Consider the following 13,246-nt stretch of genomic DNA (forward strand, 5'->3'; position numbering starts at 1 on the left):
ATTCTCAATCGACTACTGGATAGAGGTTCTCCCCGCGCCGTGTCAGTTACGGGCATCGTTTGAACATACATCACCCGCACTGGTCAATGCGGTTTGGTCAAATGGGGCCCACTTGGTAAAATGTACCAACGTTTGCCCGACGTTGGCCCGACATTCCACGTTGACTGGGCCCGGGCTGTTAGTGCTTGGGGGGGCTTATAGCGGGGCCGTGTGGACACACTGTGGCAGGGGAGGGTGGTGGTTCGGCACCGTCATCACTATTCCCCTCCAGCTCCCTAATGATTGGATTCATTATCACTCTACAGGGTTCTGAAGTAAAACGTTTTATCTAAAAAAAAAAATCTCGTGTTTATGTCTCGTTTGTCCTATTTCCTGTTTCATATGTCTTGTTTTGTTGTATTGCCGGTTCCATTAGCCTTGAGGTAATGCATTGGATATCATAATTATCATCACAGCAGCCGTGATCTTTCAGTTGTATCTACAGATAATGTGAATATCTTCATACAGCCGTGGGGGATGGATCGTGGCTGAGATGACGGTGATGATGAATGTGCTCCGTTGTTTCTTTCCAGCATGGAGAAAAATTTGCCCCCAATTTTCCCCCCAAAATTCTTCCTGCCTCATTAATCACGTAAAAAGCCCATAATTTACACATCTTGAGACACCAATTTGTGAAACGACATTTAGTCGTTTAATAAATCAAATGGAAATTGTATTTGTAGTCTGCAAAAACACATCTGGCCTGACCCAGATGTTCCCCCCTTGGTCATATCGCCTGAGGGGACCAACCCTGATTGGTACCGATTTCCTCAGTGTAAGTGAATTGTGCAAGCGAGTGGTTGGCGTGCACCATGCTACGAACCTGAGTTCTCGGCCCAGGCCCACAGCGGCAAATTATTTGAAACTGGTCCTGGGCTTTGCCGAGTTTACCGGGGCACCACGGTTGCGAGAAGATGTTATCTCCCTCACTTGGTACACAGGAGGTCGTGGGTTCAATCCCGACCCTGTTGTACATATGAATATTCACGTGTTCTCTCTCCCCGCGGTTTTGCCTTCCACATTTAGAAACATTCGTTGTAGCTTTTATTCGGCTTTGGTAAATTTCAATATGATATAAAGCCACTTCGATGAGCTTATCGTGTGTGGCCAGGGCGCCTCTGAACAAGACCTTTTCTGTCCCTCTCCCTAAAGAATAAAATGACTACCTGGTGCGGCGCGTAAAACATCGGCACCAGCGCGAGACCTTTGGTGGCCAGGCGTTGGCGGTGCTGACCGCACCACAAAACGCCCGCCTCGTGCGTCGTGCGGGCCCCTCGTATGTGACTCGCGAACGGCCTGTGTGGGCCACATGGGAGACGGTGGTTGCCCTTGTCTTTCTGTTTGCGATGGCAGAGGCGAGTATGAGGTTCCGGTTCCCGCTGTCCCCTCGCTCGGACGCGCGTCTCCAGTACCTGCACTGCAACGTGTCTGTGTGCTTGTCCATGATGGAGCTGCCACAGATACAGGTACGACCCGCCCCTTCCTCCACCTCGTCTCCCCCACCCCCCTCCCTCCTCCGTGCCTCCGTGTAATCCAGAGAGGCACGGAGAAGGAGGTGCATGGTGGGCATCGCAGTTTGATTTAAAGAATTGTTTTTTTCTCGTCTCTCTTTAATTGTGTCACATGTTGGTTGGTTGTTCTGTCTTATTCCGTCTCGTTCGCGTCATTGGCCCAAATTTAATGTTGGTGTCGCATTTGCACGCGATTTGATTCGGTTACAAAGCGAGCTCGCCTTATGCGTGCAATTAGGTTCGTGTGCGAAAACGGACTTGTGTTGTGTTTGTACTGTGGGAAGCCACTCCGTGTGGCCACCCATAGACCACAGTTGTCGAGGTGACGCTTTTTGGCATTGATGATGTTAATGTTGTTGTCGCCATTGTTCCTGGTGTTGTTGAGGTTCTCGTTATTGTTGTTAACGTTGTTCTTGGGCCTGTTGGCGTTGTTGTCTGACAGCTGTTTTTGGGTCCTTTGGCATTGCTCATGACATTATTGCTGACATTCCCCCCTCTGCTGTTGTTTCCATGCCGTGCTGCCCAGTGCCCGGACGTGCCCGCGCGACCCTGCATGATCAACTTCCGCGGTCCGACCCTGCGACACGTCATCGCAACCACCACCAGCCAGGAACAGCTGCACGGTAACGGTGAGCAACTGCACCAGTGTGGGTATTTGGTGCTTGCATGCACGTTGAACTTCTTTCGCACCGCACGTAGCCAACCGTGCTAATCGGAGGTGCGGGGTTAGCACAGGGTGCTAACGATGTGACTGTGACAGTGTGGGTGTTTGGTGGTGCATGCGAGTGTGATGATTGCATTGTATTAGGAAGCCACTGGAGCTATGCACTTCTTTTAAATATAGATTGAAAAGTAATTTCATTGTAACTGCTAGTTGTGTTCCGCTTGTCCTTCCCCCACACCTCCGATCAGCACTGTTGACTGTATGGTGCGAAGGGAGTTCTACGTACGTATGTCCGCAGGCAGCGCCCGGCTAACCACGCGCGTCTCTCTCCGCGGTGCAGCTCTGCGTGGCGTCGACACGCCGTCGGTGCTAGGAGTGGCGTTTGGCGCATTCCTCATCGGCGCTCTCCTCACCGCTGCGCTCTGGCTCATCCACAGCAGGACTGGCTCTTTAGGTAGAAAAGCACACGCCTGTTCGTGGACGCGCGCATAGACAAGAGACGCGGAGCCGCTGGTTGGCACTTCCTTGCTGCCGCTGACGAGCGCCTAATTGGGTCTGGCACGGGCGCGCAAGAGGAGAGTGTTGGCCGGTGTCAGCCACGTGTAAACCACCTTTATCTCACCCGGTGGTCTAAACGAAACTGTTTTCCCCTGCCGCTCAAAAGGGCATTGAGCGGTGCTGTTATCTCTTCGTAGCCCTGTCAGTGTTGGAAATTCCACATCCCCATGGCATTACGATTTGCCTGTCTTTCAGTGGGACAGCCGACTTCCCACAAAGTGGTTCTTATTTTGCTGATCATAGAAAGGTGCTGACCATGATGATGGGTCAAGTCGATCATTGACTGGACATTTTAACCTTTCAATTGTGAGTGGACAGGTCCAACCACCACAGCGCCACCAGGCTCGAGATCTCAGAGCTGTCTTCCCTATAATAAAACAACTGAAGCCTCCTATTTTCTTCCTGGCATTTTAACCCACTTCTGTGTGGATATGGCTTCCTGCTCCTCTCTCTCGACTCATTCTTGTCCTGGGCCATCATCTCCATGTCCACTCCACAATCCTTCATATCCTGGCAAGGGACCTCCTTACCCGCACGTTTGATTTAGCACGGTTAGCTATGTACGGTGCAAAAGAAGTTCAACATATGTCCACCATAATTTCCGAAGACCCTGCCTCTTGGTTTCCCACCCTGGTGCTCACCATGTCCATCTCCTCGTGTTCCGCAGCGGCCTTCCTCTGTATATATGTATATATGTGCTACTGTGGTTAGATGTTAACCATCTCGACTGGTATACAGGAAGTCGTTTGTGGGTTTCGATCCCGACCCTGACGATACCTGCTGTATATTTGGAGTTTACGTGTCTCGCTTTCCCTGTGGCCGTGCGGATTTTTCTCCAGGTCCTCCGGTTTTCCCCTCCACATTTTGAATCAACACCAAGCGTTCAGAGTATTCGACTGCTTAAAATTTCCGCGCGATAATCCGTTTCGTTGAGCTATCATTTGTGGCCAGGTCGCTTCACGAAAAGAGCTACATAGCTCAGCGGGAATTTTAACATGGTAAAATAAAAAAAAATTTAGTTTAGCTTGTGTGTACGTTGAACTTCTTCTTTCGCACCGTACGTAGCCAACGGTGCGAACCTTTGTCTCTCTCTCTCTCCCTCCCCCTGCCTCTCCGCTTGCCCATCTGGGTCCACGACCCGAGCGCGTTAGCCGGTCGCATCGCGCGTCGCCAGCACAGCTCCCACACGTCGACGCGGAGGCCCCGCCCACCCCCACCCCTTCTCTCTCTGCCCGTGCCTCCCTCCGTACCGCGTCTCCCCACCCCACCCCCCCACCCCCTTCCCCCCCACCACCACCACCCCGTCTCCAGCCATCGCGACGCGCGCCGGCCCCGCCCCCGCCGCCGCGTCCGTCACGACCGCCCCGGAGGCGGCGCCCGCCCTGCTCCCCGGGGGAGACGCGACGCGCGACTCGGACCCGCTCCCCGGCTCGGAAAACAGCACCACCACGCAGAGCCTGAGCAGCTGTGCCGACAGCGACAAGTAGAGAGGCGCCTGCCCCCCGGGGGGGGGCAGGGGGGGGGCAGGCGCGGAAAGCCTGCCGGGGTTGCCGTCTCCTCGATTCGAAAATACGTGCATGTAATATTCTCAATAAGAAAAACAAGTGGGAATGGATAGCGCAAGAGGGGAAGAACTAGTATACGCGTAATCGCGTTGCCTTGAGCGGCGCGTCATAACGCAGACGGCCAAAAACCGGGATGTTTACAAATTTCCCAGGATGGCTACCTCGACATGAGGATGGACGATCCTGAGGGAACCAGGATAGAGGTGGCAACCCTAGCAGCAGTGGTGGGGAGGAGTGGGGGGGGGCATTTATCTGGCAAAACCAGTCCTGGCGTTGGATCACGCGGAACAACTGAAATACAATGCTGGCTAATTGTGGTTGAGATTTGAGTTGGGGGCAGGCCCAGCTCCAGGAACGTGTAGCCAGCAATGCTCCAGTCGATGCCCGGTGCAGCCAACCCCGGTGAGATGCTTGCGCTTCACCAAGGGCTCTGCCGGTTTCCAGTTCTGCGGAGTCCGTTCTGTCGCAAAGCCGATTTCAATCCAAATTCGTTTGAGGATTTTAACGAGATGTGAATCCAGTTGCTGTTTCCATGTTAATCATCGTCATCATCGTCATCACCGCCATCATCTTGATCAACATCGTCGATGTGATGGCCATTGTGAGAAGCTGGTGGTGCCATCAAATCACCAGCAGAGTGGTTTGGATTTTGCTGAAGCTTTGGAGGGTTATGGCGTTGGCGTGAACTGATAGGTTCACGTACAGCCTCGGGAGGGCCGTAGAGAAGGGGGTGGCAGGTGGGGAAGTTTTTTTTTCTTCCCAGGCCTGAAAAAAACCTTCTGGTGTCCACCCTAAGGCAGCCTTGATGGCGGGGACCAGCCCTCTTAGTACGCAGAGGCGCAACGAGGGTAGTGGGCCGCCGTGAGTGAGAGCACCAACCTCTCTGCTTGGTCCCATTCTCTCGTGACCGTCCGGAGCACTTGTCGCATGGTATCCGTCACCATCCGGAGCACTTATCTGCCATTACAGCAATGGTAGTTTCCCATTGCCGGTCAGACCCACCATGCTCTTCTCAGTCGACCGATCTGAAACTGTTATTTTATTTTCCGTATATTTATTGAAATATTGCGACAAACTGCGATTGTTATTACATTTTCTACTTTTGAAGCAGTTTTTTTTTTTACCTGAAGAACAATTAGGAACAGTTTTAAATGTTAGTTCAATGGAAACCTCTAGGAGAAATCTGATGAAGCTGCCATATTTTGCCCCGTTTGTCCATAAGACCTATCTGGTTTTTTTTTTTTATGCTGTACAATTTTCCACAAAAGCTTTCAATGTTTATGCCCTTTTGAAATAGACCTCGTTTATCACAACTTTAGATATAATGGTCATTCGAGTGTGGGGGGGTGGGGGGGGGTGGCGAGAGCCAAATGATGCCTGCTCGTTATGCCAGTCAGGGGCCGACTCGACCCATCATCCCTCCCGGGGGGGTGGGGGGGGGGTTGGTAAATTAAGCACCACTTTGTGGGAAGTCAACAGAGGTCAGACGGGAAAGACTTGCCCCCCCTCCCCCGCCTGCTTTACTCAAACATGCGGAAATCCCACCGCTGGCTCGGGGCCGCCAGGAAGTGACAAGCCTACCAGCCCGTGCGCTCGTTGGGAGCTGGGAGATGCTCTTTGACATGGCTCTGGAGGGGAGCCACGGCCTCTTTGATTCCTGGCTACAGGAGACTCGCTTCTGGGCCCCGTGTGTTGACGACAAAATAAAATAGTTCCCCACCAACCCCACCGTCCCACTTGGAAAACACAGCCAGCGAATCACAGCCCTTTGCCGCACGCACGTGGTAATTTCAGGCCTAGAGTGTGGCCTCCTTCCTCTGTGTGGTTCGGTACAGTTCAGCATGACCGTAACGCGATGTTGCTTTCATCGGACGCGGTGTTTAGAATGGTCCTGCAAGCTTATGCCGCGGAACGTCAGCCAGAGCGAAAGGACAATATCTGCGGTCGGTTTATGACCTCTTGTAAGCTCAAGGGTCGGGCAACCTGCGGCTCTATACGGACTGCTCCGTGACGTAATGTGTGTAGTACGTGTTCGCATGCATTGCGGCTTTGGAAATATTGAGTTTTGTACCGAATTCGAAAAATGCCTCTTCTTGTTACTTTGGTTCGCTGACCCCTGTGTTGGCACAATCGTCGTGGAGAAATAGGTCCGTTAATATTCAGTGGCGTTTGGACCAATGACCCCTTAAAACTGCTATCTGTGTCTCGCAGAACACCCCCTCCCCCCCCATCCCCCATTGTAGAAGAAAATATGGCAGTGGTAACTGTGGGAGTAGCAGTACATTACCCCCCCTCTCTTTCCCGCGTGTCAACTTCTGCTCTTCATTGACCAGAATATCGCTCTAGCCAGATAAAGTCCTTGGGCTGCATGTTTGTGAACGGAGGACATAACGCGACAACACATTTGGGTGCTCGCTTCTTTTGTTGCTAAAACTAATTTGATCCCTGGCAGCGTGGCAGACCACCGATTCAACTCTCGAATCGTGGCCAATTGCTTCTCAGATGGAGTGAGTTTGAAATTCCCCAACGCGCGCAGACCTGCATTGGCCTAATATGGCCGGCTTCCAGCATGCATTGTGCATCGTGGCATCGACGCAATGCCATGCCCCCCCCCCTCTACCTTTCATTAAAAGCTACGGCGGTCTCTCCGCAGTTGAAGTCTCTAGGGCAGCACTCCCGAAAGCCACGTGACTGTAACTTTCACTTCTTTTGTTCCCTTTTTAACGAAGCTTCACACTTGTGTTGAACGGCAAGGACACGCAGTCGAGGTGTTAAAAAACGACAGCATAACAGTTAGGTTTCTTTTGGGTTGCGTCGGTGATGGTTTAGGCTCTAGGCATGCACATATTACCGTATTCCGATAATGAGTGGGCGCCCTTTCGCATCGAATCATTGTGCAAACATTGCCGCGTTTAGCCCTGACGAGGTGTTTGACATCGAACCTCGTGTCCTGAAATGTGTCCATTTGTCCTGACACGTTCTTATGCCCTGCCATGCATCTCTACGTCCCTTTGCTCTGCCGCGTGTCTCTACGTTTTAAATTAAATGTTGGCCCTGTTCTGTGACAAGTGTTCCCCTGTGCCCCACTATAGGTCCCAATAGTTTAGTGTGTTTCTATGAATAGAGTTGGCCAGTCGTCGAAGCTGATTTTTAAAATGACAATCGTTGACTTAAGACGGAGATTGCCACCAAGTCGACATTTTCTAAAAATATAATTGTCCGTAATTAAAAGCCAGCCGTGCAGCGTGTAATAATCGCGAGACCCTCTTTTTAAATGCGCCACTGCCATGCTCCTTGGGATGGGGGGCAGCGCCATTATCAGCCACTAGAGAGGCGAACGCTTCTCCTGCGTCACTACGATTTGAAAGGATTTCGTGGGATTTAAAAGAAAATGAACGATTGTACCTTCCGCTCCGCTTGCGTTATTTCGCCGTAGGTGAACATTTTTTTTATCTCGGTCGGGCTGTCAAGTTATGCGCTACAGTATTTCGCATATCAAGTTATATATCCACATCGTATAGCATGGACGAATGTATAGGGAGTATGTGTGTGTGGTTTTTTTGTTGTAAATATTACTCTTATAAAGGATAAGTATATATTAGTCGATACGTAGTATGCCAACTCATGCATGGCCCCACTATATTAATGGGCCCCCACATGGCCCCCGTATGCGTTGTTTGTGGCAGATGTTGGCAAAGCGAGCCGTCCACTCGAAGGTGAGCTGTCCGTGGAGTTGGGTGGGGGGGGAGGGAGAATTTGGGGTGTAGGCTTCCATGACCGATGGACATCATTTGTATTGGGTTCGATCGCGTACGTACAACGGCCATATTTTTAACTGTAACAATTGAAGCAATTGGCGGGACCCCGGGGTCCCATCACTGCCCCGGGGTGGGAAAACCCGCGTAGCGACACGAGTCTTGCCTTACCAACAACAAAGCTAGTGGCCAATCGATTGGCCTCGTCGAGAGCTACTCGGGGCACTAAGTTTCGTAAAAAGTTGAAAAATTACATAAACACGTTAAATTCACTGCCTGGGGGGCGGGGCTCGCCTTGGCAAAGAAGCTGAGGGTCGACGGCTGACCGGAGGGCGGACGCCCCCCGGGGCTTGCGTTTGGCCGGTGGGGTGGCGCCCATCGTGTCGATCGCCGCCTGCTGGTGGCGCTTGTTGGCGCGAGTCTGGGCGGGCGGCGCGTTGCTGTCGGGGTCACGAGTGGGGCGGACTGAAGAAAAATAAAAATTATTGACCTGATTTTTGCCGGACCCCAGGGTCCCGCCAAATGATTCAATTGTTTAACGTTAGCAATAGCTCTGCCGTTCGAACGGAGTTTTTTTTTTATACAAGTCCAAGTTGTGTGTCTGTTGAACTTCTTTCGCACCGTACGTAGTCAACAATGCTAATCGGGGGTGCGGGGGAAGGACAAACCAAATACCAAAAAGCCGTTCGAAAGAAATTAGTTTTCAAAGAAGTTGTGCTTGCTTGTTAACATTACGGTTTTGCCCACGTGAAAACGTTATTAAATTGGCTCTGTCAGGTGGGGTTATAATTGTAAGAAAATTGGCGTCATACACTACACGACGATCTGAACAAACGTAAACTAATTATGAATTCGAGTTTGGGAGGTTGCTTTCCACTCCTGGATGCACACAGCGAGTCGGCTGCCCTCGCCAAAATAAAACGTCTCCACAGTGTCTCAACATGTTGAGTGATTGCCACGGGGTGGGTATCGTCTAAGTATTGCTGTGTCCCGATGGCTTGGCTTGTAGCCGCATGAGTGTGAGGGTTCAAATCCTGGTCAATGGACAACACGGCCCTCGTGGGTTCAGAACCATTACCTACTATAGTCACCCAGAAATGTCTCCGTCCTGCACGTGACGTCACTCCACATGAGGCCCACCCCTCCGCGTGACGTCACTACAGATGCCCACTCCCCCTCATTAATATTCATGAGTGGGTGGATTTTTACACTAACGCAGGTCGAGATTAAATAATGTGTGACACCAAGTCGCTTCAAATATGACGTGTCTATACAGAAAGTGACGGTAACAAATAAATATATGCAGCAGTGCTACATCCGTACGTGACGTCACTGCAAAAGAGCACCCCCCTTCATTAATATTCAAGCCCGCGTGGAAATTTACACTAACGCACAAGAAGGTCGTGCACTCCACATGCCGCACCGCTCCCCAATAACTATTAGCGGGTGACGTCACTCCACATGGGGCAACCCCCCTCATTAATAATGAGCTGAACAATTTTTCTATTGAATATTTCAGATTTACTTTCTAATAACCCCGTTCGTGGGCGGGCAAAAAAAAGTTACTTTTATCAGGACAACAACAAGAATAATAAACAATTTACATCCAGAACTCGGAAGCGCGAAGCCAGAACTCAATTCCATTGCACTCCACCAGCCTGGACAGGCGAGGAGCCTAAACAGACACAATGCCTCCTTTCATATTTCTGTCTCTCCAAATAAAAATAGCAGTTATTTTTACACAACCCCATCGGGCAGACGGCCTTGTGGGAGTACATAATTTCAGCAGTATTGATTCAATGCAAGCAACCCCTGGACTGGTTCCGATACGCAGTGTCTCGTCGGCAGAGTCATCGGGCGTGCAATGTATCAATGATGGCGAGAACTGCCAAGTACAACTACGTTACTACATAACGCTTGTCAGGTCACAGTTGCTACAGGAAGGATGCCGTAGGAAGTCCATGTCAGATTACTGTCATTGCCTGACAATTGTGTCATCACGAAATAAAAAAAATTGACTTCCTTTCTATAGCTACCCAACAAAACTTAGCTAATTGATCACCTCTCAAACATCAGTTCGCCTCGGTCAACAAATACTGCTGGTTTAACCAGATACTGCCAATTGAATAACCTGGTCATCGGAACGCATTTTTATATAATTCTCATGGGGCCCCGATGACATTAAGTGCAGTGTCCAACTCTTATTATCCACTATCTGGCCCTGTCAATTCATCTGCTATGAAGACGGGCCAATTGTGAAAACTTCGCCTTATATGTATTTTAAGGCCACAAACGGCGTTGATGAATGTGAGTTTTCTATTGGAGACGGTACCCTCTCCAAACAAGCACGCTGCCTCGGCCACGACAAAAATAAGTCATTTAAAAAGAAAAAACTTTTTTTTAAACACCCTGTAATGAAATGTACCGTACTAATAATGGAAGAACTCCACGACTCCAGGAAGTGGCCCCGAAGCTTGCCACAACGTAAGGGGCCTTGGCCAATTATAGTCAACGTGAGTTGACCGTGCACAATTAGAACCAAATTGAAACATAACTTATAAAAAATAATGTTATGAAATATGTTTTTTTATGATAGAATATAGTATTGTCATCAGTATGACACAAGTATACCAAGTCTGCAGTCGATACCACATTGGAAAGTGGGTATAAATTGAGTTACAAGATTTGAGGCTACAACGACAGCAATGACAACAACAACAACAGACGGAATGAGTAAATAAAAAGCGTGTAAAAAAACCACGCTCGCGGAATGAACCATGCTTCTCCGCAACCGCTGATGACGACAGTGAGTGAGGCCCTCTGTGCCCTCCCCCGAGTCGAATGAGACCCCCTCCCCCCACCCCCATGACACACACGGCCCAGACTTACAACGATGAAGTGAAGGTTTATTTTATATTAAAAGAAAACTCGAGCTCGCGCGTGCGGCTGCAGGTTTTTTTTGTTGTTTATGAAACTGCATGTACATGAATAACTAACCCGATGTCATACTTTAATCTATATAGCACTTCATCGTACCATATACTGCGTATGTTTACAATGTGAAGTCTTTCTTAAGCTTTGGTCGGAAAAAAAGCAACTGGGTCCTCGGGAACTGTTGAAACTTGTTTTGAGAGCCTGCGAATTGTATTTTCATTGACTGATGTCTGTTATTTAATGCGATTTATGTTTTATATCCAAATGAGAGATGTAACGATTTTTTTTGTATTGTGTGTGTGTGTGCAACACTAAAACTCACACGGGCCCTGGTTTATTCTTGCCAAGAAGTCTAGTCACAAAAGACTTAACCACATGTACAAGCAACAGCGTAGTATTTCTTTTGTGGTGGTTAGCGCACTGCGCTACGATCCTGGTGATCCGGTCTCGATTCCTGACTGCGATGCACGTGCGCTGTGGCTGGTGGTCCGATCCTGCCGTGTGCGTCCTTGGGTATGTGGTTCATTTCGCCTAAACATTTGTGCCAGGCGTAATGGTGTGGCCAACTCATTGGCAATGGGAAAAGGTAGCGGAGCGGTTCATGCCGCTGACCCTTAAAAGATAATCACTAACAGTACCTGGCCAACTAATTTCTAATACCTTGTTTCCATGAGAGTTAGCCTAATTTCTTCCAGAACTCCAGTTGTGTTGAAGGACAACTCTGGTCGGCTAAAATATAGGAATCGCCCATGGTCTGCCGAGTTACTTGAGTTATTGCGTGGAGTTGGGCCAATCTTTTCCAGAAAAAGAAAACGCATACAATTCCATCCTGACACACGCACAAGTCGAGCACGGTGAAGACAACATTTTAATGTAACGTCAAAATTTCCCCGCCACCTGCGATGTTTTCTTATTGTAACAACGCCAAATCCGTCCCAGAGAATCCCAAGCCGCAGCCCTAACCACCGTGGGCCACTCGAGTTGGCGCAAAAATATGGGAAGGGGTTGGCGGCGGATGACAATTTCGAGTTCAAACTCGAGTTCGTGTGGCTCATGGAGACTTGGTATAAATCAAACAGCGTGATACGGAAAGAGCTGTTTGTGCAAATGTTGCCGTCCCGTGTTTTGTGAGCTCGTGTTGTCCTCGTGGTGTGGATGTGGAGGTGTGCGTGCCTGCGTGCCTGCGTGCGGATGTTGCCCCACGTGCCTTCTTTGCCGGGCCGTGCGGTGCGACTGCGTCGAAGTCCTGAGAATCCACGTGCGCTTTTGGTGACCCTCGCTCGCAGCCTAACAATGCATATTAAACACATAAAGGATTCTTGTTTTTCATACAGTACATAAGTTACAAATCATTTACGTGTTTTATATTAATATTGTGTTCTGTATAATTGATTATAATACAAATAATATATATTTGATACGTTTTACGAAATGTAATTTCACAAAATAAAGTCGAGCAAATGTGCGCTCTGGTGTGTGCGTGCGAGTGTTCCTTTGATTCGGAGTGGTGCTACAGTGATTTTTTTTTACCCGAGTGATTGAAATAATGTGACGGGCCACGAAAGATTTTATGTGCTATCCAAATCCGGTCCGGACTTCCCCTAGGTCGACTCGGCCTTAAATAAGTGTCTGGCAATCTAGATTTGAAGTTTTAATCTAGATTTGAACTTTTCGTGACTGCAGGGATCCATACTCTTTGGTTCTTTCGGTAAAGTCACGTAGTAGGTATAAAATAAAATAAACGACATTTAATCACGACGTTTTGGGCGCAACACACAAGCGTCCATCATCAGGTAGGAGAACCACAGCAAGCTTCCCACTTCAGCAATTGTTTTCTTGCTGTGGTTGTCCCGCCTGATGACGGACGGCTTGTGTGTTGCGCCCGAAACGTCGTGATAAAAATGTATCTTATTTTATTATACCTACGTGACTTTACCGAAAGAACCAAAGAGAGTTTGTGTTCTGGCAAGTTTGTGTAAACGTCTCCACTCGAGAGACTCGGGCGGCCAGGCATAGTGGCACAGCTGTAATCTGGCTGGGGTTGGTGGATCACGTTGAGATGGAGCCTGCATGAGACAGCAAGGTACAGTCTGTTCACCTCTAACGCGGCAGCAGTTTTTGTTCCTGAAGAACACCGCGTTATAGAAGAATTGCGTTAATGAATAATAATAATGATATATAACGTAGGGTAGGGTAAAGCGCAGTCCGCGATAATGACGG

At 49.4% G+C, this 13,246-nt stretch overlaps 1 protein-coding gene across 2 annotated transcripts in view; it reads left to right on the top strand.

Moving 5' to 3' along the window:
• The window catches only part of LOC116938972 (transforming growth factor beta receptor type 3-like), an 88,754-nt gene extending 76,263 nt beyond the window's left edge, over window positions 1-12,491 (top strand). The window contains exons 16-19 of one of the 2 annotated variants that reach the window (XM_032946757.2): window positions 1,393-1,505; window positions 2,077-2,179; window positions 2,555-2,668; window positions 4,084-12,491. In XM_032946757.2, the coding sequence (XP_032802648.1) occupies window positions 1,393-1,505; window positions 2,077-2,179; window positions 2,555-2,668; window positions 4,084-4,259 (506 nt within the window). In that variant the 3' untranslated portion in view covers window positions 4,260-12,491. The remainder of the gene's footprint in view (window positions 1-1,392; window positions 1,506-2,076; window positions 2,180-2,554; window positions 2,669-4,083) is intronic. The other variant, XM_032946758.2, reaches the window with a different exon arrangement.
• Window positions 12,492-13,246: the final 755 nt, after the last annotated feature.

Source organism: Petromyzon marinus, chromosome 5 (assembly GCF_048934315.1).
Source record: "Petromyzon marinus isolate PM22_M1 ecotype Great Lakes invasive population chromosome 5, UKy_Petmar_22M1.pri1.0, whole genome shotgun sequence".
Lineage (NCBI taxonomy): Eukaryota > Metazoa > Chordata > Hyperoartia > Petromyzontiformes > Petromyzontidae > Petromyzon > Petromyzon marinus.